At 51.2% G+C, this 20,530-nt stretch overlaps 1 protein-coding gene across 2 annotated transcripts; it reads left to right on the top strand.

Annotated features, from left to right (window-relative positions):
* Positions 1–715: 715 nt before the first annotated feature.
* On the top strand, positions 716–19,996 carry NUAK2 (NUAK family kinase 2). 2 transcript variants are annotated; one of them, XM_035280707.3, is made up of 7 exons: positions 716–1,063; positions 10,643–10,763; positions 13,409–13,560; positions 13,925–13,990; positions 16,210–16,329; positions 17,109–17,241; positions 17,927–19,996. In XM_035280707.3, exons 1-7 carry the CDS (start codon positions 833–835, stop codon positions 18,988–18,990), a joined length of 1,887 nt encoding a protein of 628 aa, XP_035136598.3. In that variant the 5' UTR covers positions 716–832; the 3' UTR covers positions 18,991–19,996. The 2 variants fall into 2 exon arrangements, with proteins under 2 accessions (XP_035136598.3, XP_035136597.3); XM_035280706.3 differs by lacking the exon at positions 716–1,063 and adding an exon at positions 8,016–10,456.
* The last annotated feature ends 534 nt before the right edge of the window (positions 19,997–20,530 follow it).

Raw genomic sequence — 20,530 nt, 5'->3', positions numbered from 1 at the left:
TGCGCCACCATACCCGGCTAATTTTGTATTTTTAGTGGAGGCGGGGTTTCGCCGTGTTGGCCAGGCTGGTCTCGAACTCCAGGACTCAGGTGATCTGCCTAAGAAGCCCTCTTTGAAGAAGAGGGAAGAAATTTCCAGAGCCATTGGATTCCGATACCCAAGTCAGGTTGATCTAAGGAACCGTAGAACAGCTCTGCACCAGCCTTCCCATTAGTCTGGATTCTGCCTCAGTCCCATCCCAGCTTCCTTTCTCCTTTATGGACTTAATGAAGTTGTCAAGCAATTATAGATTTTGGCTTGGGACAAGCAAATTACTCAGCATGGAGAAACATTTTGGTGACCTCTAGTGCCCTCAGATTGTCCCTTGCCAACTGAGAACGAAGGACAATAAAACAACAGGGCTCTAACCAAGACCAAGTTCCACTCAGAGGCGAGGGCAGCTCCAAGGGCCCTCAGAGTAAGGTTCTGGGCCCCAGGCGGCCTCCGCTAGAATCCCCTAGTCCCCATTCCTGGCCCGCGGGGCCCAGGTGGGCGGGACTCCATTGACACTTTGCTCGGCCACGCCAATGGGGAGGAGGCGGGGCCTGGAGCCCCGGCAAGCCAATGTGGACGGCCGTGGTCACGCGCCGCCGGCGAGCAAGCCAATAGGCACTGGGAGGCGTGTCCAGGGCCCGGGCTCAGGGCGTTTATAACAACCTGGAATGCAGTGCTTTCTGCGCGTTCTAGTGCTGCCGTGGCTCCCCGTCCCGCTACCGGACTTGTGCCCCGCGCTTCAGCCCTCCCCGCACAGCCTATTGATTCCCCTGCTGCCCTCGCGCACCTCCTGTTCGCCATGGAGTCGCTGGTTTTCCAGCGGCGCTCCGGCCCCATTCCCTCGGCAGCGGAGCTCGCCCGGCCGGGGGCGGAAGGGCTCATCAAGTCGCCCAAGCCCCTGATGAAGAAGCAGGCGGTGAAGCGGCACCACCACAAACACAATCTGCGGCACCGCTACGAGTTCCTGGAGACCCTGGGCAAAGGCACCTACGGGAAAGTGAAGAAGGCGCGGGAGAGCTCGGGGCGCCTGGTGAGTGCGGCTCCCTCTCGCGGCGCGGCGCGGGGCGGGGCGGGCTAGGACTTGGCCGCCGGCTGGGAGCGGAGGAGGGGGGCGGGGGCTCGCTCGTTGCTGGGCGGAGAGGCCTGCGTGGTCTTTACCGCGCTGAGCTTGCGGGGCTACTTGGGGGTGTCTGTGGCAGATGTGTTGGTCCGTGATTGCGGGAACAGTGGTCTCAGACTTACGAACCCCAGCCAGCAACACCACGCTGCTGTGATGATTGTCAAATTTAAAAAAGTGAGGCTATGGATAGTTCGCGCGGAAAGACGAATCGTGTTCTGTCCTGGGATGAGATGAATGGGACTTAAGTTGAATTTTGCTGGGAATAGATTGTTCAATACAGTGCAATGGGAAGAGGTAGTAGAAGGCACCCCATCTTAGGAGGGATTTGGTAAATATGTGTGTGGTTGAATGAATGGATGAGGTGTGGCGTTCCCCCAACTCTTAAGAGTCTGGTAGCCCAGAACACTGGAGATCTGGCACAGGGGGTGGGTTTTGACATTGAGGCCCTTTCCGGCTCTAAGATTTAGTTGAAATTTCATTATGATGAGTTTTTGATTCTGGAAAATGAAGCCAGGCTCTGGTACCAGGTCCACTGCACCAGAGATACCTTTTAGTCCTTTTCAAAAACATGTCCTGTTAATTGGGTGCAAGTGTAATAGTCTAGCAATCCTTGTGAACTTGAGCAATTTCCTTCATCTCTGTACTTTGTTTCCCCTTCTGCAAAACTGTAGAAAACACAGCCTGCCTCGCAAGCTGCTGTGAGGATTGAATAAGATAGAAATATGAACTTAAATTGCCCCTGAAACATAGAACTTGCAGTGAGAACTTCTGGAAAGGCCAGAAAGGATGGCAAATTTGTCAAAAGTTAGTTAGCAGTGGCTAAGTAGTTCTCAAACTTGAGTTTAAAGTACATAAGAATCACCTGGGATGTTTGTTGAAAATACTTACATTCTCTGGTTCCACACCCAGGGTAATGTATTCCGCAGGTCTAGGATAGGGCCGTATAATATATATTTTAACAAGCCTTTTACAGCAGGTATTTTAGCCATTATCGTGTTTTGCCAAATCCAGTTGGGTGCTGGTTGTGAGGGTGTGTGTGTGTGTGTGTGTGTGGTTTGCCCTATTGGCTAGGCAGCAGTTACCTCCCCAGATTGTGTTTGCTTTTGCAGCCAGTAGCTTGTTTGAAATTCAAGAAGTCATTTCACTGGTGAAGGAGAGTGGTTGTTGGAGAAACGGCTAGATTATGGTCGCATTGATAGGACCGAGTATGTTTTTCCTGCTATCACCTGGCACAGTCTGGGGTTGCCTGCTGCCAGGTTACAGCTATTAGGCAATCATGTACTTCCTGGCTTGCCTTTTCTTTCCCTTTCTACAAAGTGTGAGGGCCCAGTGAGGCTCCAGGCTTGCGGCTGTTGTACCCAGGCTTTTTCAGGGGCTTAGCTGGAAAATAGCTGCTCGTGGCTTGTGCTTCATGCTTCTTGGGGATAGGGAGACTGGGTCGTGGGGACTGGGGTGGCCTAGAAACTTAGAAACTGAGGTTTTAGTTCAGAGATCCCATCAGGCTCTTGACCCAGGTCACTGTGGGGTGTGTGTGTGTGTGTGTGTGTGTGTGTGTGTGTGGATGTGCGTGAGAGACAGAGAGTAAGAGAGAGAGCTCATTTGATTCCAGAATGAGATAAACTAGCTTTCAGTTTTCAAATCTCAGTGGATTAGGCAGGGATTCCAGCTCTAATTACATTAGAACAGAGAGAATTCAGAAGATACTCCCTGTCCTCATGCCTCTTGCTCTTTGTAGGAAGCCAAAAGCAGTAGGCATGGGACCTGCTGTGAACCTCCCTGATGCAGACCACCCAGTATTGCAGCTGGGAACTTGCTCAGAGTCTCCTTCCTTCTTGAAGAGCAGCTACCTGCTGTGCTAATGGTTTCTCAATTCTGGAGCTTTACCTCTTCCTCACCTTACCCTACCCCTGCCTCTTGACTCTCCTCTATGAAGCAAGAGAGACCTAGTGCCTCAGGATACTTCAGTGGGGGAGAGGGCTATGGGAGCTGCCCAAGACCACCCCCAGCGTGAATTGAGATAGTTGGTGGGAGCTAGATTCAGAGGAAAGCCTGCTGGGTGACTTCCATCCCGATTTTCTCTCTACCTTTCCAGCACACTTCCTGCTCCCAACCTGCCTAGAAGGGATTATCAGGGGCCAGATGGGATTGGCAGAGGGAAGGGCAGGTGGGCGGAACTAATGGCTGCTCTAGGAGGGCATCAAAGGAAAAACAAATATTTGCTCTGGTTCTTCAATACATTCCTGGTATCCAAATGACATTTCCTTCTGTGATTCTCCCAGCTCCCCTGGCCGCCCTTCCCCCTAAAGAGGAAAACACATGCTAGGGTCTCTGGAATGGTGGAGTCCACCAAAGCCTTTTGATGATCTGCATGAGAAGTCGTACCTCCAAGGTACAACTTCATCTTTCTGCGCAAAGGGGCAGTGAGGGTCATGAGACCAAGTGGGCAGTGCTCTGGAGCGAGGGTGCTTCTGTCTTTTTTATGTATTGGATTGCTGTGCAGGATTTCCAAATGTTTGAAAATGACTGAGATGGTCCGATTCCTTCACTGACAGATAGAGTAACTGAGGCCCGGAGAGGGGAAGTGACTTATCCTGTAGCTGGGGAGTGGGATGCCTGCAACGTGGGCTCCTGGATGACCAAGTACTGAGTCCTGGACTGGGAGAGGCCTTGAGATGAGCCGGGGCTTGCCTCTGTGTACTTTGTTATTCCAACAGTTAGCTCCCGCTGCCTTTCCCGTAGCTCCAGGCAATGCTTCAGGTGGGAAGAGTCACTGGGAACCAACCCCCACCCTCACATACAATGACTGTGTTGAAGGATTCTGGGTGGGTGAACTACACTGTATTCTCTGGTTTCAAATCTTGTTGGGGATGCTGCCTAGCTGACAGTCAAGGCGACAAGGGTTCAAATCATGGCTCCATTGCTTACCAGCTGTTGTGATCTCTCTGTACCTCAGTTTCCTAATCTGACTAAAGTGGGGGAGATCATCATTCCCACCTCGTGGGGTTCCCTGAGGATTAAGTAAGATAGCATATATAAAGTGCTTAGCACAGTGTCTGCCACACACAGTGTTATTATCCCAGCAACGCTGGCTTTGATGAAGCCCTGCCCTTCCCTTTCCTGGGGAATCCCTGCATCCTGGAGGTCTGTCCTACCCCCAGAAAGAGAGTGGATTGTGTTTGGCTTCCCTAAGCCAAATGACTTTGTTCAAAGTCCTAGTCTTTCCTTCAGCCCCAGTTCCAGAGATGAACTGAACTCCTACCTGGCCAGCTGCCAAGGGCTTGCTTGGCAGGACACTGTCCTCCCAGCTCCTCCTGCACCTGCCTGCTCAGCAGCAGGCAGGGAGGCTGCAGGCCACTCTTGTCCTTGAGCTCCAGCCAAACCATACAAGAAGGCTGAGCAGGGAAGCTCCTTGCCCAACAACCTGGTAGAGGGGGCTGGAGGATGGCAAGGAGAGGGCAGCACAGTATGGGAATGTGGCTCAGGCTCCCCTCGGAGCCCATTCCTGATTGCTGCCTCGCTCTCTGGCTGGTGTAGTGGGATGGCGAGCCACCCCGTAGGCCCACCCCCATTCTGCCCAGTCTGGGCCTACCCAGCCCAACCTCTCCTCCATTATCTAAATGGGTCATCCTCCAGCTCCTTGTCCTGCCTCCCAGACAGCAGCTGCTCCACAAAAGGCCAGAGAGGAATCAAGGATCTTGGCTCCAACTCTGGGTGATAGCTATGACCAGAGATGCCCAGCTTGCACCTTCTCTCCCTCCACCTAGAGCCAGCATCTCTGGATCTTCTTTTTCTAAGGCCTTCTGCCATCCTCTCCTGAATCCAGATTGTTCCTGATCTGAGTACCTGGGAGGGAAGCAGTTTTTACCAAATGAGCCACAGCACCTGCCTCTCCAGGGTGTTGGCAAAGGAATGGGCATGTTTATATATCTGCAAGTGGGAGGGGGTGGCTGGTTGTGCTGCACAGGCTGGCCCAGGGCGAGATGTGGGGCCTTCCCTTCTCCAGCAATGGGAGGTAGGCAGGGAATCTCCGAGGAAATATTTTCTTCTGAGATGGAAGCTTCTCCAGGCACCATCCTTCCATCTTCAATCCTGATTGTGTCTTGATGTGTTGGGAAACCTTGGAAAAGTCAGTGCACCTTTCTGGACTTTGGTGTGTGCCATTTGCAAAACAGGATGAGGAATTAGCCTTGCTGTCTCTTTCAATGTCCAGGACCGCAGGGTCAAGAAAACCACTGGGGCAGTATCAGAAATTATGCTCAAGCAGGCTACCATGGCCACAGTATGGGGCTCCTTATAATAATCCTTGGCTAGCACCTTCCTGGCATAGTAGCAGGTGGCCCATTTCTGAAGAAGTTCAACATAGGGTTCTAGAGTTTGGAAAAGTACTTAGAGATCCCGATGTGCAAATTCATGAATGGCTCTTTCTGGCCTTTGCTCAAGCCTTTCTTTCTGCCTTTGTTGCCCCTCCCTAGCCCACCTCCCTTGGCTTAGCAAAACTCACCGATCCTTCAAAATCGAAAGCAGTTTTCTCCCAGAGTGGTTTTCCCTGCTCCTCCAATAAGCAAAGGAACTTCTCTCCAGTGCTCCTGCAGCTCTGCAGGCAGGGACGTCAACTGCCATGTTTATCACAATAGAATGGAGTTTATCTAATCGTTAGTCCTCCCACTGGAGGACTGAATCCCTAACACCTAGCACAAGCGCCAGCCAGGCATGTCGAAGGCATCAGCAGATGACTGGAAGATAAAGATCCTTTCGTTTTTCAGATGAGGACATGAAAAACAACCAGATGATGAGTTAACCAGACTTATCTGATCAAGTGACTTATCTTGAGTTGCACAGCTCAATAGGGGCAAATAAGAATTAGATACGTGGGCTCTTGATGCCCCCTCCACTAATCAGATGTTCAAGTTTATGTAATTATTATTGAATATAGTTTTCCTACCCCTTCTCAGTAGGATGGCCATATAATGTATTGTCTAAACTTGTATACTTTAGAGAGCAAAAGGGACAATATTAGCAATTATACCAGGACTGTCTTACGCATGTGGCCTTCCTCCATCTGGGTGATTCATTCAGCAATTGTTACCCTCTTCCTTGGCTTTAGTCATCTTATTTTTATTTTTTATTTTTTTAACACAGAGTCTCGCTCTGTCACCCAGGCTGGAATACAGTGGTGCAATCTCAGCTCACTGTAACTTCCGCCCCCCAGGTTCAAGCAATTCTTGTGCCTCAGCCACCAAGTAGCTGGGATTACAAGAATGCATTGCCAGGTCCAGCTAATTTTTGTATTTTTAGTAGAGATAGGCTTTTACCATGTCAGCCAGGCTGGTCTCGAACTTCTGGCCTCCAGTGATTCGCCTGTGTCAGTCTCCCAAAGTGCTGAGATTATAAGCGTGAGCCACCGCGCCCAGCCTAGTCACATATTCTAGAGAATGGTTGAGGAGCTTGCAGATGAGAACAAAGGTCCCTAAAAATTAGTCCTTATAACCGAGGTGGACTCCACCCATGTCTGGGAAGAAGAGGAGAAAAATCTTATCTGAGCGCTGGTCCTATCAGTCAAAGATCATCAGCCCAGTGACTTGACTAGTAAATATTTGTGATTGTTGTTCACCAGTAAACAACTGTTGCACGCTTTCTGTATGCTGAGCTCTGTCTAGGCCTAAGTTGTTGCTCTAATCTGCTTTGACGGGCCAGCCAGCGGATAGCTAGAGCCCACCTTTGGGGCCAGGAGAGGCCGGGGAGCAGTGGCCCAGCCCCACCAGGGCAGTGATGCATGGCTTCTCTTGTCTGCCACCTGCTCGGGGACTGATGGAGGCCTGATGACATAACTTGTTTGCTTCCTGGAAGGTGCCAGCCGTACTGTGATCTGCTGGGACCTAATGTGGATTACCTGGTGGGTCCCTAACCTACCCCCTGAGGCCAGAGCACACAAACTTGCAGGAGGCTGAACTGTTTGAGGAGGATTAACTGCTCTGATGTAGAGTCATGGGCTTCCGGAGTGAAAGAGATGGATCTTGGGCTTCAATTTGTTGCACCTTCCCCCATGCAGAGACTCCGCCCAGCACCTCTAAGACCTCTTTCTCCTTGTTTTGGAACCTCATTTATTTTAGGCCTTGTCATCTCTAGAGTTCTGCCCCTAAGCCTATGATGATTTATCTCACTATTGTATCTGCAAGTATACAACTGTACATCCAAGATAGGCCTATGTGTGCATTTTAAGTTTTGAAATAGTTTGGATTACTAGATATGGGATTTGTGTTTATGTATGATTGATTGTTTGCTTTTTATGGACCTCTATCTCTGAAGAGCTCATAGAACTTTATCCATTGTCTAATTTTAAACAAAGAATTTTAGAGAGAAAATAGCTTGTCCATGAAATCTCCCCTTCGGGAAGAGGAAAAAGGTATGGAGGCGAGAGGAGTGTGGGAATGATACTCCAGGTTGAACCCAGGAGAGAGAGGTGCCTCCTAGATAAAGGAGGATTCAAGCCCTCTACACCTACCCCTGGCCCCCTGCCCAATTCCAAGCCCAGGTTTTTGTTTTGTTTTGCTTTGTTTAGCTCACAAGAGAGAGATGGATGGTTTGGAGCAGAAGGGGGGTAGCCCCATTGCATCCCCTGCAGCTGCAGCCTGGGCCTCTCCAGCATCTTGGGGAGGAGGCTCCATGGTGACCATCCCTCCCGCCTGCCATTGTCCTCCCTGCCATGCTCAGGGAGGGCCCAAGAGCAGGGCCTCCCTTCTTTCACGGATGCAGCTCTGGGGGGAGGAGCAGGGTGGAGGGCACGCCATCCCTGGCCCGTTGCCGGGGTGACCGGCCCTGGCCATTGTGAGCAGCTCCTCTTACGGGATTAGGGCTGTTCCGCATTCTTGTCCGATGGAGAACACAGGACAGCAGGGCCTGCTGCCCCCGCAAGCCAGAAGCCATTGTCTGCCTCCAGAGCCCTGAGAAAGGGTGGATTAGAGGCCCCGCCCCTAGAGCAGGGGTTTCCTTTTTTTCTGTCTCCCTTTGAATCTTGAGGGGAGGCAAACCCTCCTGGGAAATGGAACGAGGAGCTGTTTACCGCAGTCTGGGTCTTTAGGTTTCTCACCACTTACCTATTTCCCCCATAAGAGGAAGTCTCGTATTTACCATTGGTGTCCTTGGACAGCACTTGCCGGGAACTGGCCGGCCCTATGACACCCTACCCCCACCCCGCTCATCATCCTGCCCAGCCCTGCAGCCTCTGAGGGCCCCGTGGCATCTGTACAGCTCATTTCATAGACGCAGAGCAGGAAAGCCCCTCAGATCTTTTCATTCAACCTGTTTGTTTCATGGAAAAGACAACCAAGGGTCTGAGAAGGGGTGGGACTCGCCCAGGGGACAGCGGCAGACTTCCCGGGGCAGTGTCCCTCCCCACCTCTGTGCCCCGGGCCTTGTTCATTGGTATTTTCTGGGGTTTTGTCCAGGAGCTGCTGCTGAGAAGGGTGGAGCAGAGAGGGACCAAGACCCTCTGTGGCTCAGAGCTTTGCCAGCTGCATCTCGACAGCCCAGTTCCCACTTCCTCCTGCCTCACTCCACCCTTCCTGAGCCCACCACACACACTTAGGCTTAGCCCTCAGCCCACAAGTGTTGTTTTTCATCTTGCTGGGCTAAAATAGCAAGCCCTCTGGACGGTCCCAACTGTTGAGTTGTTTGTTTGTTGTGAGGGGAGGAGGAGGAACATTTCTTTTTCTTTTTCTTTCTTTCTTTTTTTTGGGGGACAGAGTTTCGCTCTTGTTGCTCACGCTGGAGTGCAATGGCATGATCTTGGCTTATTGCAACCTCCACCTCCCAGGGTTCAAGCAATTCTCCTGCCTTAGCCTCCTGAGAAGCTGGGATCACAGGTGTGCACCACCACAGCCAGCTAATTTCTGTATTTTTAGTAGAGATGGAGTTTCTCCATGTTGGTCAGGCTGGTCTCGAACACCCAACTTCCGGTGATCTGCCGGCCTCAGCCTCCCAAAGTGCTGGGATTACAGGTGTGAACCACACCACCTGGCCGAAATGTTTTTATCTGAACTGAGTAAACTTGTTTAGGGTTTTGTTTTTTTGTTGTTGTTTTTTGTTGCTGTTGTTTTTTCCATAATTTTGGGACCAATTTTTAAAAGCCTGTGGTAAAATGTATGTAATATAAAAGTTACCATTTAAAGTGTACAGTAGTGTTAAATTTAACGTTGTTGTAACTCAGTCTCCAGAATTCTTTTCATCTTACAAAATGGAAACTCTATACACATTAAACAACACCTCCCCACCTCCCCTCCCCCAGTCCCTGGTAACCACTGTTATTAACACTCTCTGTCGCTACGAATTTGCCTATTCCAGGTACCTCATCTAAGTGGGATCATACAATATTGATCTTTTCATGACTGGCTTATCTCACTTGGCATTAATGTTTTTAAGGATCATCTGTGTTACAGCATGTGTGAGAATTTCATTCTTTTTATGGTTGAATAATCTGTTCCATCCTATGGACATACCACGTTATTTATTCCTATATTCCTTTTTTTCTTTTTCTTTCCTTCTTTTTTGAGACAAGATCTTGCTCTGTTGCCCAGGCTGGAGTGCAGTGGTGCAATCATGGCTCACTACAACCTCTGCCTCCTGGGCTCAAGCAATCCCCCACCTCAGCGTGCACCTGTAGCTGGGACTACAGGCATGTGCCACCACACCTGGCTAGTTTTTGTATCTTTTGTAGAGACAGTGTTTCACCATGTTGCCCAGGCTGGTCACAAACTCCTGGCCTCAAGTGATCCTCCTATCTTGGCTTCCCAGAGTGCTTGGATTACAGGCATGAGCTACCACACTCAGACCTATCCCTACGTTTCTTGATGAACATTTGTGCTGTGTCAACTTGGTGGCTAGTGACTGATTGCTTATAGCAAATTACAGTTCTGGGACAGAAAAAGTGCCAAACTCAGAATCAGATGAGCACATCATCTAACCTCTCTGAGTCCCAGTTTCTTCACCTGTAAAGGGGAATGATGATGCTTTCTGTGCCCACATCCCAAGGTTGTTATGAGGGCCAGTTCATTTACTAATGTAACAAGGAGTTATTCTGTGCCTACTGTGCACCAGGCACTGTACTCAGCATCAGTAATTCAGTGGTGAGCAAAACTGGCCGGTCCCTGTCCTCATGGTGCAGCTCGGCACATTTGCTTTATAAATCATAAAGTATTGGCCTTGCAAATGCAGGTTTTTACCTTCCTTGTCCGTCTGTAGGCTGTGAATACGGAGGTGACTGGTCCATATTTCTCCTGCTGCATGGACCATGTGTACTCAGTTCAGGTGAGATATTTTTCTAGAGAACGTGCTCTCCAGCCTGTCTGTCACTTACCCTGGTGAAGGATGAAATGGCTTCTCTGGGTGTACTCTATGGCCTTTATAGCAGCTATAGGCAAACCACCAGGACTAGGGCCCCCAGAGTGTCCTCTGCCAAACATTTCTCCTCACTCTCCTGCGTTCTGTTCCCAGGTGGCCATCAAGTCCATCCGGAAGGACAAAATCAAAGATGAGCAAGATCTGATGCATATACGGAGGGAGATTGAGATCATGTCATCCCTCAACCATCCTCACATCATTGCCATCCATGAAGGTACGGTGGGCACCCGAAGCTGGAAGTTGGGGGTCTGTGTGTGTGCATGGGTGTGTTCACATGTCTGTGTACATGTGTCAGAAGAAACAACATAAAGAAGTAAAAATGATGCAGGCCCTAGAGGTGGGCGAGAGCCGAATTTGAAACTCAGCTGTATGACTTTGCACAACTTACTGAATTTAGTTTTTGGGTTTCAGTTCCTCATTTATAAAGTAGGGTAATCCCATTTATATCACAGTGTGATTGCAAAGATCAAACTGTTAATGCCGTTGAGTGCTCCGCTCATGGGAGGAATTGAAGGCTTTTTTGTTGTTATAATTCGGTTTTCCCTACTTGAACACCACCTTCCCAACCCAGTGAGCTCCTTAGCAATCTGAGGGAGGCTGAAATATACTTAGGTCTGCACCTGTCTCAGGTGCGTGGGTGCTATTCTTTGTGCATCCCAAGAGCCAGACCTCCTAGAGTCTGACCTGGGCTCTGAATCATTCTTGCCACAGGGCTGGCTTCTACCACTCCTTGTCTCTCTTGGCCTCCTCTTCTCTGACATAGTGCTGACTTTGCCACTCCAGCTGCCCTCCTCCCCGTGACCCAGACAACAGAGTGAGCAAGAGAGAATGATGAAGGAAAGATGGGGCGCCTTCTCCTACACACACCTGTCTGTGTTGAGCCTTTACATAATATCAGTTAGATGAGAAGCAAGGGATAGCAACAGGCAGGAAGAAAGGGAACTTGTGACTCTGTCTTTTGTCTGTATATTCCTGGTGGGGAAAAAATAGAGCAGTCTCTGCTCTTGGATCATGTTCATAAAAAGATTAAGGGCAGAGCCACTGTGGCTTGAACCTGTCCCATGAAGAGCCAGGCAAGTGTCTGAGAAGGCTAATTTTATCTCTGTGTACTTCCCTCAGGGAAGAATGAGCAGATGACAAAGTTTGGTTAAGCCAGGTTGCGTGTGGTGAGTGTGTGTGTGTGGATTCTGCCTTACACCTATATCTCCAACTGGATCTGGGAACTGAGCTCTGAAGCTCATGATATGGCTTCTCTGGCACCTTCAGATTCAACAGACATAAGAACATCATAATGTGTGTCTGGAGGGGCTCCCCCAAATTGATCCCTACCCTGCTACAGGCATCAAGGGATGTGAGTTAGGGGGTATGCCTCTGTCCTGGGAACTGACCTCTAACCTAGCTGTTCTCCAAAATGTGCCCTGCCTGGCTTTTGACTCCCAATTTTATGGCACAAAGTTTGTTTGCACCCTTGCAGAAATGGCAAGAGCCACAGGGGTGGAGTCTCAGCCAGGCATCCCCAGGAGACTGGGCCTCCATGGATAAGGGCCATCCACTCCTGTTTCCCTGGAAAAAGTGACAGTCTCCTGGCCATGTATCCAATTGCCTGGAAGCTGGGACTCCTCTAGGGAGAAGCCTCTTCACTCCTTCTCAGAGCCTAGACAGCATTAGCTCTGGGGTTGGCCAAGCAAGCTGAACTCATAGGACCTGTTTGACACAAAGATGCAATGTCATGGACATACATGTTCTAACACACACCAGGCAGAAGGGCCAGTTTGGTGAACCAGCCACTCCCTACCTTTCTAGGGGGCTGGAGCCAGGACAAGTCTTCAAGTGGCAAGAGGGCCCCTCCCACCCAGAGAGATGAGCCAGCTGGGATGGGCTGGCTGCCAGGAACCCAGCCACTCAATTAATTACCAAATATATATTGATTGCTTCTATGTACAAGGCCTATGCATGAGGCCCTGGCCTGGATCCTCTGGATGAAAGTCAAAGATGGTGATGGATATCTCAGCTCTCCGTGGTGCTTTATAGTTCATGATCCACTTTAATATACTTTTGTTCCCTCTTCTGATCCTCAAGACAGGCATTATTATTGGCATTATTTTTCAAATGTATGCATGAGAGCACTGAGTATAAATATAACCATAGGTGCCATTTATTGAGTGCTTGCTTATACGTCAGACCTACACCAGCTTGCTCAGCCAGCCCTGGCACTACTGCTAACTTTTTATGTTTCTCACCCCAGCCCTATGAGGTTGCCTTATTATCCTGCTTTTCAAATGAGGAAACTGAGGCACAGGGGTTTAATGACTTGTCCAGGATCACACAACAAACCTGCATTCTGACTCGTGCATCTAGAAGAGATTTGCCCAAGGGCTCAAGGTGAAAAAGCACCAGCTTCTTGAACCAAGGAGCTTTGTCTTTCGTGAGAATGAATCAGTCATCAGAATGAAAGGCCAGGCTCTTTGGTTCAAGAAGCTGGTACTTTTTATTTTTTAAAGAAGCTGGTACTTTTTGGGGATTCTGAAAATTACCCTGCCCTTTCAGGAAGATGTCTAGTGAGGCAGGGTAATATCTTCGGGCAGGGTATTTTTCAGAATCCCCAAAAGCCTGAACTTCCAAGGAGGCAGAGGGTGAGCCAGTGTCTTTGGCCTTAACTCATGGCTCCTGGAAGATGCTGAGAACTTCCAAGGCCCTTCTCCTGCCCTTATTTGCCACTGTATAGCCCCATTAGCAGATATCCCTAGAGGACGGGGGTCCTGTCTGGTTTGGGGCCTGGGGTTGGGGAGGAGTGGGTCACCCCCAGTGGAGAGCAGCGTACTCTGGGGGGCCTGACATTCCTTGCCTTGCGCTACGCAGTGTTTGAGAACAGCAGCAAGATTGTGATTGTCATGGAGTATGCCAGCCGGGGCGACCTTTATGACTACATCAGCGAGCGGAAGCAGCTCAGTGAGCGTGAGGCTAGGCATTTCTTCCGGCAGATTGTCTCCGCGGTGCACTATTGCCATCAGGTGAGCACCTACCTGCTCCAGCCATGTTCTCGGGGTGGAGAGGGGGGTCCCTGGGGCTCTGGGGCTGCTATAAACCAGAGAGGTTTCATGACCTGTCCAGGATCACAAGGGAGGCAGAAACAGAGGTAGAACTAGATTCTGGACTCTCAGGGAAATGTTGGCCTCTCCAACTTTGAGTCCCTCGCCCAGGGATAGAAGGGGCTGTGATTTCTTGCAGCACATACCAATAAAGATGGGCATCCCCAGGCTACCTGTGCTCAGCCCCACTTGGCTCCTTTGGTGTTTACCTCAGTCTCCAGACTAGACTATTCATCACCTTCCCTTCCCCGGTGACCTTCCTCTGACTGCCCCCTCCTGCTTTCAGAATGGAGTTGTCCACCGGGATCTCAAGCTGGAGAACATCCTCTTAGATGCCAATGGGAATATCAAGGTGAGTCCCACTTCTTATTTCCAGCAGGCCTCCTGCCACCTCAGCTTTTCTGCACTGTCCCCAGCCAAGTAGCTCTGGGGCTCTAAGCTCTTGGTGGGTTTCCTGAAGAGGCTGAGCAAGGCTGACCTTCATTCCTTCATTGGTACTGGTAGGGCCCTCAGCTTTGGATATCCATGTTGGAATGGATATTCTAATACCTCATTGTGTGGCTGGAGAGCTGGAGCCTCAGAGGAGGGGTGATTTGCACAAGATCACACAACTAGCGCGTGGCTGAGCCTGGGCTAGAACCAAGGTCTTCTGACTCTCAGATCAGTGCTCCTTTGAAGCCAGAAGGTTGACAGGAGTCTAGGTCTAAGGTCAGGTTTGCTACAACCTTGGGACGGGCCTGGCCTGAGTTCTTCTCCCCGCCCATACGTGTACATACTTGCATACACACACACATGCGTGCTTTAATCTGCTACAATTAGATAGCCCTTTGGAAACATCCCACAGATGAAGGACTCCAGCTCCAGCTTCCTACTTTCTTCAGCTGCTAGAGTTCCATGCTTAAGTTTTTTCTTGTGTTTTTTTTTTTTGAGACAGAGTCTCTCTGTCACCAGGCTGGAGTGCAGTGGCACGATCTCAGCTCACTGCAATCTCTGCCTCTCAGGTTCAAGCAATTCTCCTGCCTCAGCCTCCCAAGTAGCTGGGACTACAGGTGCGCAGCACCACACCTGGATAATTTTTGTATTTTTAGTAGAGATGAGGTTTCACCATGTTGGCCAGAATGGTCTCGATCTCTTGAACTCGTGATCCGGCTGTCTCGGCCTCCCAAAGTGCTGGGATTACAGGTGTGAGGCACTGTGCCCAGCTACTTAAGTGTTAAATTTAGGCATGGAGAAGCTCATGTTGATGGGATACACTGAGATGAGCATGGCCTAAGAAGACTGGCCCCTGCAGGCACCTGGAAGGGTGACGCTACATTCTGATCCGCTTCAGAATCTTTCTGAAGCCAGGACATAGTCTCTTCCAGTGGCTCCTGACCTGTACCCTGAGGTGCCTGGTACTGAGTTCATTTCCTCTAACCAGCCAATTCCCGGAGCAGGTGGGGCTCTCTTTGACGCTGACCAGAAGGGAGGGAAGCCAAGGCCAGTAAACCCGCACAGTCGGGCACAAACACTGACATGCATGGACTTTCTTGTCTGTACCAATCATGTGCCTCATTATGGACTTCAACTGGTAACTGCTTGATAAGAGGCCAATAAAACCATAAACAAAGGAGCCAGAGTTTCATAAACAGCCCCTCCCCACCCTGAACACACATAACCCTCTGATGGGGTGAAGAGGTGGGGAGCCCCAGGGCACTGGCCTCAGCCTCTAACTGAGGATGGATGGGAAAGGGACTCTCCGGGGAATGAGATGACAGGGTTGGGGTCTCAAGCCCTCAGTATCAGATGGTTCAGGGAGTCCTGGGCTGTAACCACAGCCTTGACGCTTGTTCTGCCCTCATTACTGCTTCTCAGCTATATTGGACTGACCCCAGGTTTCTGCCACCAAGTTCTTGCCCAGGTATGCACACAAGCGTGATCCCTTTGCTAGGAAGGGCAGCTCGAGTCTCATGTGGTTCATTGGTTATAGGGCTTGCTTGTTCCTCAGGCCTGTGACATTACACGAGATACTGGCTTTCTCCCACCATCTGTTGACCCTCCTTTCCATGGCTAAGCATCCTTAGAGCCTCATTGCAGGATCTCACCTAGGCTAGCAGCTGCAGGAGAGGTGGGGGCAAGGAGGTCAGCATGGAAGTGGAGAGTCTGTCTGGAAGGCAGATCTAATGAACAGGGACTCCAGGGAGGCATTGGAAGCTCTTGGCTTCTAGAAGAAGGAGATGGAAGGCTTTGTGGAGGGGGATGGGCTTGCTGGGCCAAAAGGATGGGCATGGGCAGGAGAGAGCATCTCTGCGGGGGAATGCCACATGAGCAAAGTGGTCTGGGGATCAGTGAGGATACTGGAGCCCCCACATACCTCTGCCTAGGTGTTCCTCATTGGCACAGCTCCTCAGGATTTGTTCTTCCAGGGCCTGAGCTATGCTGACAGTGCTCAGTGTGGGGTAGGGGTCATGGGCACCCTTTCCTTCTTCTGGAGCCTGGGTTTCCCCAGGATCTGGAGATGGGTGAGCCAAGAGCTACAGAAAAACCCAGGCCTTGGCATGACCTGTGCCCGTATTTGACTCAATTCTGCAGATTGCTGACTTCGGTCTCTCCAACCTCTACCATCAAGGCAAGTTCCTACAGACATTCTGTGGAAGTCCTCTCTATGCCTCGCCAGAGATTGTCAATGCGAAGCCCTACATAGGCCCAGAGGTAAGTGGCTACCCTCCCCTGCCAGCCTGCCCCAGGTGTTTACTATGACTTTAGAGAGAATGGTAGTTTTATAGTTATTCACCTTTTCATAGCACAAAACTCAAGCCTCCCAAAAAGTAGTAACTTGCCAGGTATCTAGCCACGATAATCCCAACACTTTGGGAGGCTGAGGTGGGTGAATCACTTGAGGTCAGGAGTCAAGACTAGCTGGGCCAACATGGTGAAATCCTGTCTCTACTAAAAAGAAAAAATATAAAATTAACAGGGTGCTGTGGCACATACCTGTAATCCCAGTTACTTGGGAGGCAGAGGCAGGAGAACCATTTGAACCTGGGAGGCAGAGGTTGCAGTGAGCCAAGATCATGCCACTGCCCTCCAGTCTGGGCAACAGAGGAAGACTCCATCTCACACACACAAAAAAAACCCTAGAACTAGAACTTATGTCTCCTGACTCCTAGGTCAGTTTTTTGTGTCCCTCACCTTCCTCGTTCCTGTTACCTTTCCCAGCACCCAGTCCGCCTCCCAAGAGTGATGTAGAGGTGGTATCTGTCACAACCACCCCTTCCTCAGCACAGAAAAGATGACCTGGCTATTGCTCTTGTGCTTGTGGCTGTCCCTCCCAGGGAAAGCAATTGACAACATCTCACCCCCGCCCCTGTCTTAGCCCCTGGGTAGGAGAGGTGGGCCGCCCTCAGATGTGCTAGGCTCTCAGTTCTCCAGCATGTACTATTTTCTTGTCTGGTATGTGCATCCTTGCTGACCTCCTGCCTCTTTCTCAGGTGGACAGTTGGTCCCTGGGTGTTCTCCTCTACATCCTGGTGCATGGCACCATGCCCTTTGATGGGCATGACCATAAGACACTGGTGAAACAGATCAGCGACGGGGCCTACCGGGAGCCACCTAAACCTTCTGGTGAGTGAGAGGTGTGGGCGTTCTCATCCAGGCCTGGGGTGTCCTTCACGCACTCCTAAGGCAGGAACTATGCAGTAGCACTAAAGTCAAAAGAGCCACAGTCCATCATGGCCCACGATAGGTTAGGGTATCCTCCACCGTGTGTCCAATGTTAAGACTTCTGAGGAAGGAGGAGATAGCTCTTTCTTCCCCATAGGGGCATGCTTGATTATATTTGGAAAGTAGTTCCTAAGGCCTCACTTAGATCTTCTTTGGCTACAGTTTTCTCATTTCCTGTTGCTTTTGTTCTCATCCTCAGAAATATTTTTGTCCTTCACTGTGACGTAGAAGGCAGGAAGAAGGGTGTGAGAGCCCCAGTTACCCTGAGCACAGTCTCTACCCTCAGAGGGTTGAATTTCAATGGAGAGAGAGAGGATAGACACCAACATACACACAAGGGCTCATAAAGGGGTCACAGTCCTGAGGGGTCAGAGGACAGAGAGGCAGCTGGAGGAGTCAGTTCAGGACCTCTGGACTGGGGAGCTGTCCTGGGCCAAGGCATGTTTAGAGCTCTGGGTTGGAAGGGACGCATCTGACCCAAGAGTAAGCAGTGTCTTAGTTCAAAGGGGGATGAGCTGGTGACAGAGGACAGGGAGTGCCCATTCTGGGAGCTGCCAAACTGAAGCTTCTGCCTTTTGTCTTCCAGATGCCTGTGGCCTGATCCGGTGGCTGTTGATGGTGAACCCCACCCGCCGGGCCACCCTGGAGGATGTGGCCAGTCACTGGTGGGTCAACTGGGGCTACGCCACCCGTGTGGGAGAGCAGGAGGCTCTGCATGAGGGTGGGCACCCTGGCAGCAACTCTGCTCGGGCCTCCATGACTGACTGGCTCCGGCGTTCCTCCCGCCCCCTCCTGGAGAATGGGGCCAAGGTGTGCAGCTTCTTCAAGCAGCATGCACCAGGTGGGGGGAGCACCAACCCCAGCCTGGAGCGCCAGCATTCGCTCAAGAAGTCCCGCAAGGAGAATGACATGGCCCAGTCTCTCCATAGTGACCCAGCTGATGACACTGCCACTCGCCCTGGCAAAAGCAATCTCAAGCTGCCAAAGGGCATTCTCAAGAAGAAGGCATCAGCCTCTGCAGAGGGGGCACAGGAAGACCCTTCTGAGCTCAGCCCCATCCCTGCGAGCCCAGGACAGGCTGCCCCCCTTCTCCCCAAGAAGGGCATCCTCAAGAAGCCCCGGCAGCGAGAGTCTGGCTACTACTCCTCTCCCGAGCCCAGTGAGTCTGGGGAGCTCTTGGATGCAGGTGATGTGTTTGTGAGCACGAATCCCCCGGAGCAGAAGCCCCCGCAAGCCTCAGGGCTGCTCCTGCATCGCAAAGGCATCCTCAAACTCAACGGCAAGTTCTCCCGGGCAGCCTTGGAGCTCTCAGCCCCCACCACCTTTGGCTCCTTGGATGAACTCGCCTTGCCCCGCCCCCCGGCCCGGGCTAGCCACCCCTCAGGGGCTGTGAGCGAAGACAGTATCCTGTCCTCTGAGTCCTTTGACCAGCTGGACTTGCCTGAACGGCTCCCAGAGCCCCCGCTGCGGGGCTGTGTGTCTGTGGACAACCTCATGGGGCTTGAGGAGCCCCCATCAGAGGGCCCTGTAAGCTGCCTGAGGCGCTGGCAGCAGGATCCTTTGGGGGACAGCTGCTTTTCTCTGACAGACTGCCAGGAAGTGACAGCAACCTACCGACAAGCACTAGGAGTCTGCTCAAAGCTCACCTGAGGCAGGTAGGCATTGCCCCAGCCCGGGCAGGGTCTGAGATGCAGCTGGCTGCACCCTGACAGGAGATGCCTTCTCCCGCGCCTCCCAGGACCTGCATCCCAGCTCAGAAGGCTGAGACGGTTTGCGGTGGAGCCCTGGGCAGGTCTGGATGTGGGAAGTAGGCAAGTGCATCCTTGATAAAGTACATCAAGGATTCAGTGTCTTCAGCTCTGCTGAACCAAGAGGATAACAGAGAAAGAGAGAATGGGAAGGCCCACATCAAGAGTCCAGGTTGCCTGTTTTTTTTGTGCACGTAGTCGGGCCACAGAGACCTGGAGAACTACCAGGGCCCAGCTCCTGCATCCCATGAAAACACTGTACATGTGGTGCCTTCTAAGGACAGCCCCTTCCCTACTCATTCTCTGCCAAAGTGGGGCCAGACCTCTTCACACACACATTCCCGTTCCCACCAACCACCAGAACTGGACAGTGGCACCCAGAATGTGCCTGAGTAACCCTTCCTTATTTATCCTTGGAGTAAGAGAACACAACCTCTGTTTCTTCCATCCCCCAAACCTGCCCTGAGCCTCCTGGAGTTGCTGCTATGAATCTGAAAGACTTGAAAAGCCTCAGGCTGCTGTGTGAACTTCATCTCAAGGAGCCCAGCCACCCCTGGACTCCACCTTAGACCTCAGAGACTCAGAACTTCTGCCTCTAAGCTGCTCCTAAAGTCCAGACTATGGATGTGTTCTCTGGGCCTTCCGAACTCTAGAATGTATTTATTTTTATGTTCTCAACTTTGTGTTTTAGAAAAAGTGAATCTTGCTGTTTTCAATAATGTGAATGCTATGTTCTGAGAAAATCCACTATGGCATCTAAGTTTTGTGTACAGAGAGATATTTTTACAATGACTTCCACCCCACCCCCCACATCCCCCTGTACCCCACTCCACACTGAGTTTCTCTACCTAATGGACCTCTGTGGCCAAAAAATACCATTCCATTAAAACTAGAAAGGTGACTGCAAACAGGCCCTGCTGTTGTGTTTGGTGATCGAGGTGGGGAGGGATGGGGGCGAGCAGGTTTTTGAGCCTTCTAATACTCATTCCCCTAGGCTGCCAGGGGTGGGAAATAGAAAAACTGCCGGATCAAAACAATTGTGAGCTCAGTAGCTCTGGCCTGACCCTATTAAGCACGCAGGTGGGAAAGCCCTGGGCCCAGGGTCCCAGTTGTTCTTCCTGCCTTTGGCACTAAAGTAGAAGTGATTTGGCAGATTATCCCACCCTGCCCCCACCCTTCCCTCCTCCTCCTCCCACCCCTGCTCCGGCCTGCTTAAGCCCTGTCCCTGCTGCCTAAAGACACCCCCACAGCCTTTATTCTCTCCCTCCTAAGAAATCCCCTTTACCCCGGTGCTGGGCAGCTTCTCCCTGCTCCCTCCTCACTGCCTGACTCCTAGAGAAAGCAAAGAATGCTTGGAATGTCCACCCCCACCAGATGCCAGCCCCCTCAGCCCCCTGCAGAGCATTCTCCACAAGCCAGCTCCATTGAGAAACTCCCAGGCT

Source organism: Callithrix jacchus, chromosome 19 (assembly GCF_049354715.1).
Source record: "Callithrix jacchus isolate 240 chromosome 19, calJac240_pri, whole genome shotgun sequence".
NCBI classification, from domain to species: Eukaryota; Metazoa; Chordata; class Mammalia; order Primates; family Cebidae; genus Callithrix; species Callithrix jacchus.
The sequence above is the reverse complement of the archived record's forward strand: the minus strand, read 5'-3'. Positions and strand labels throughout refer to the sequence as shown.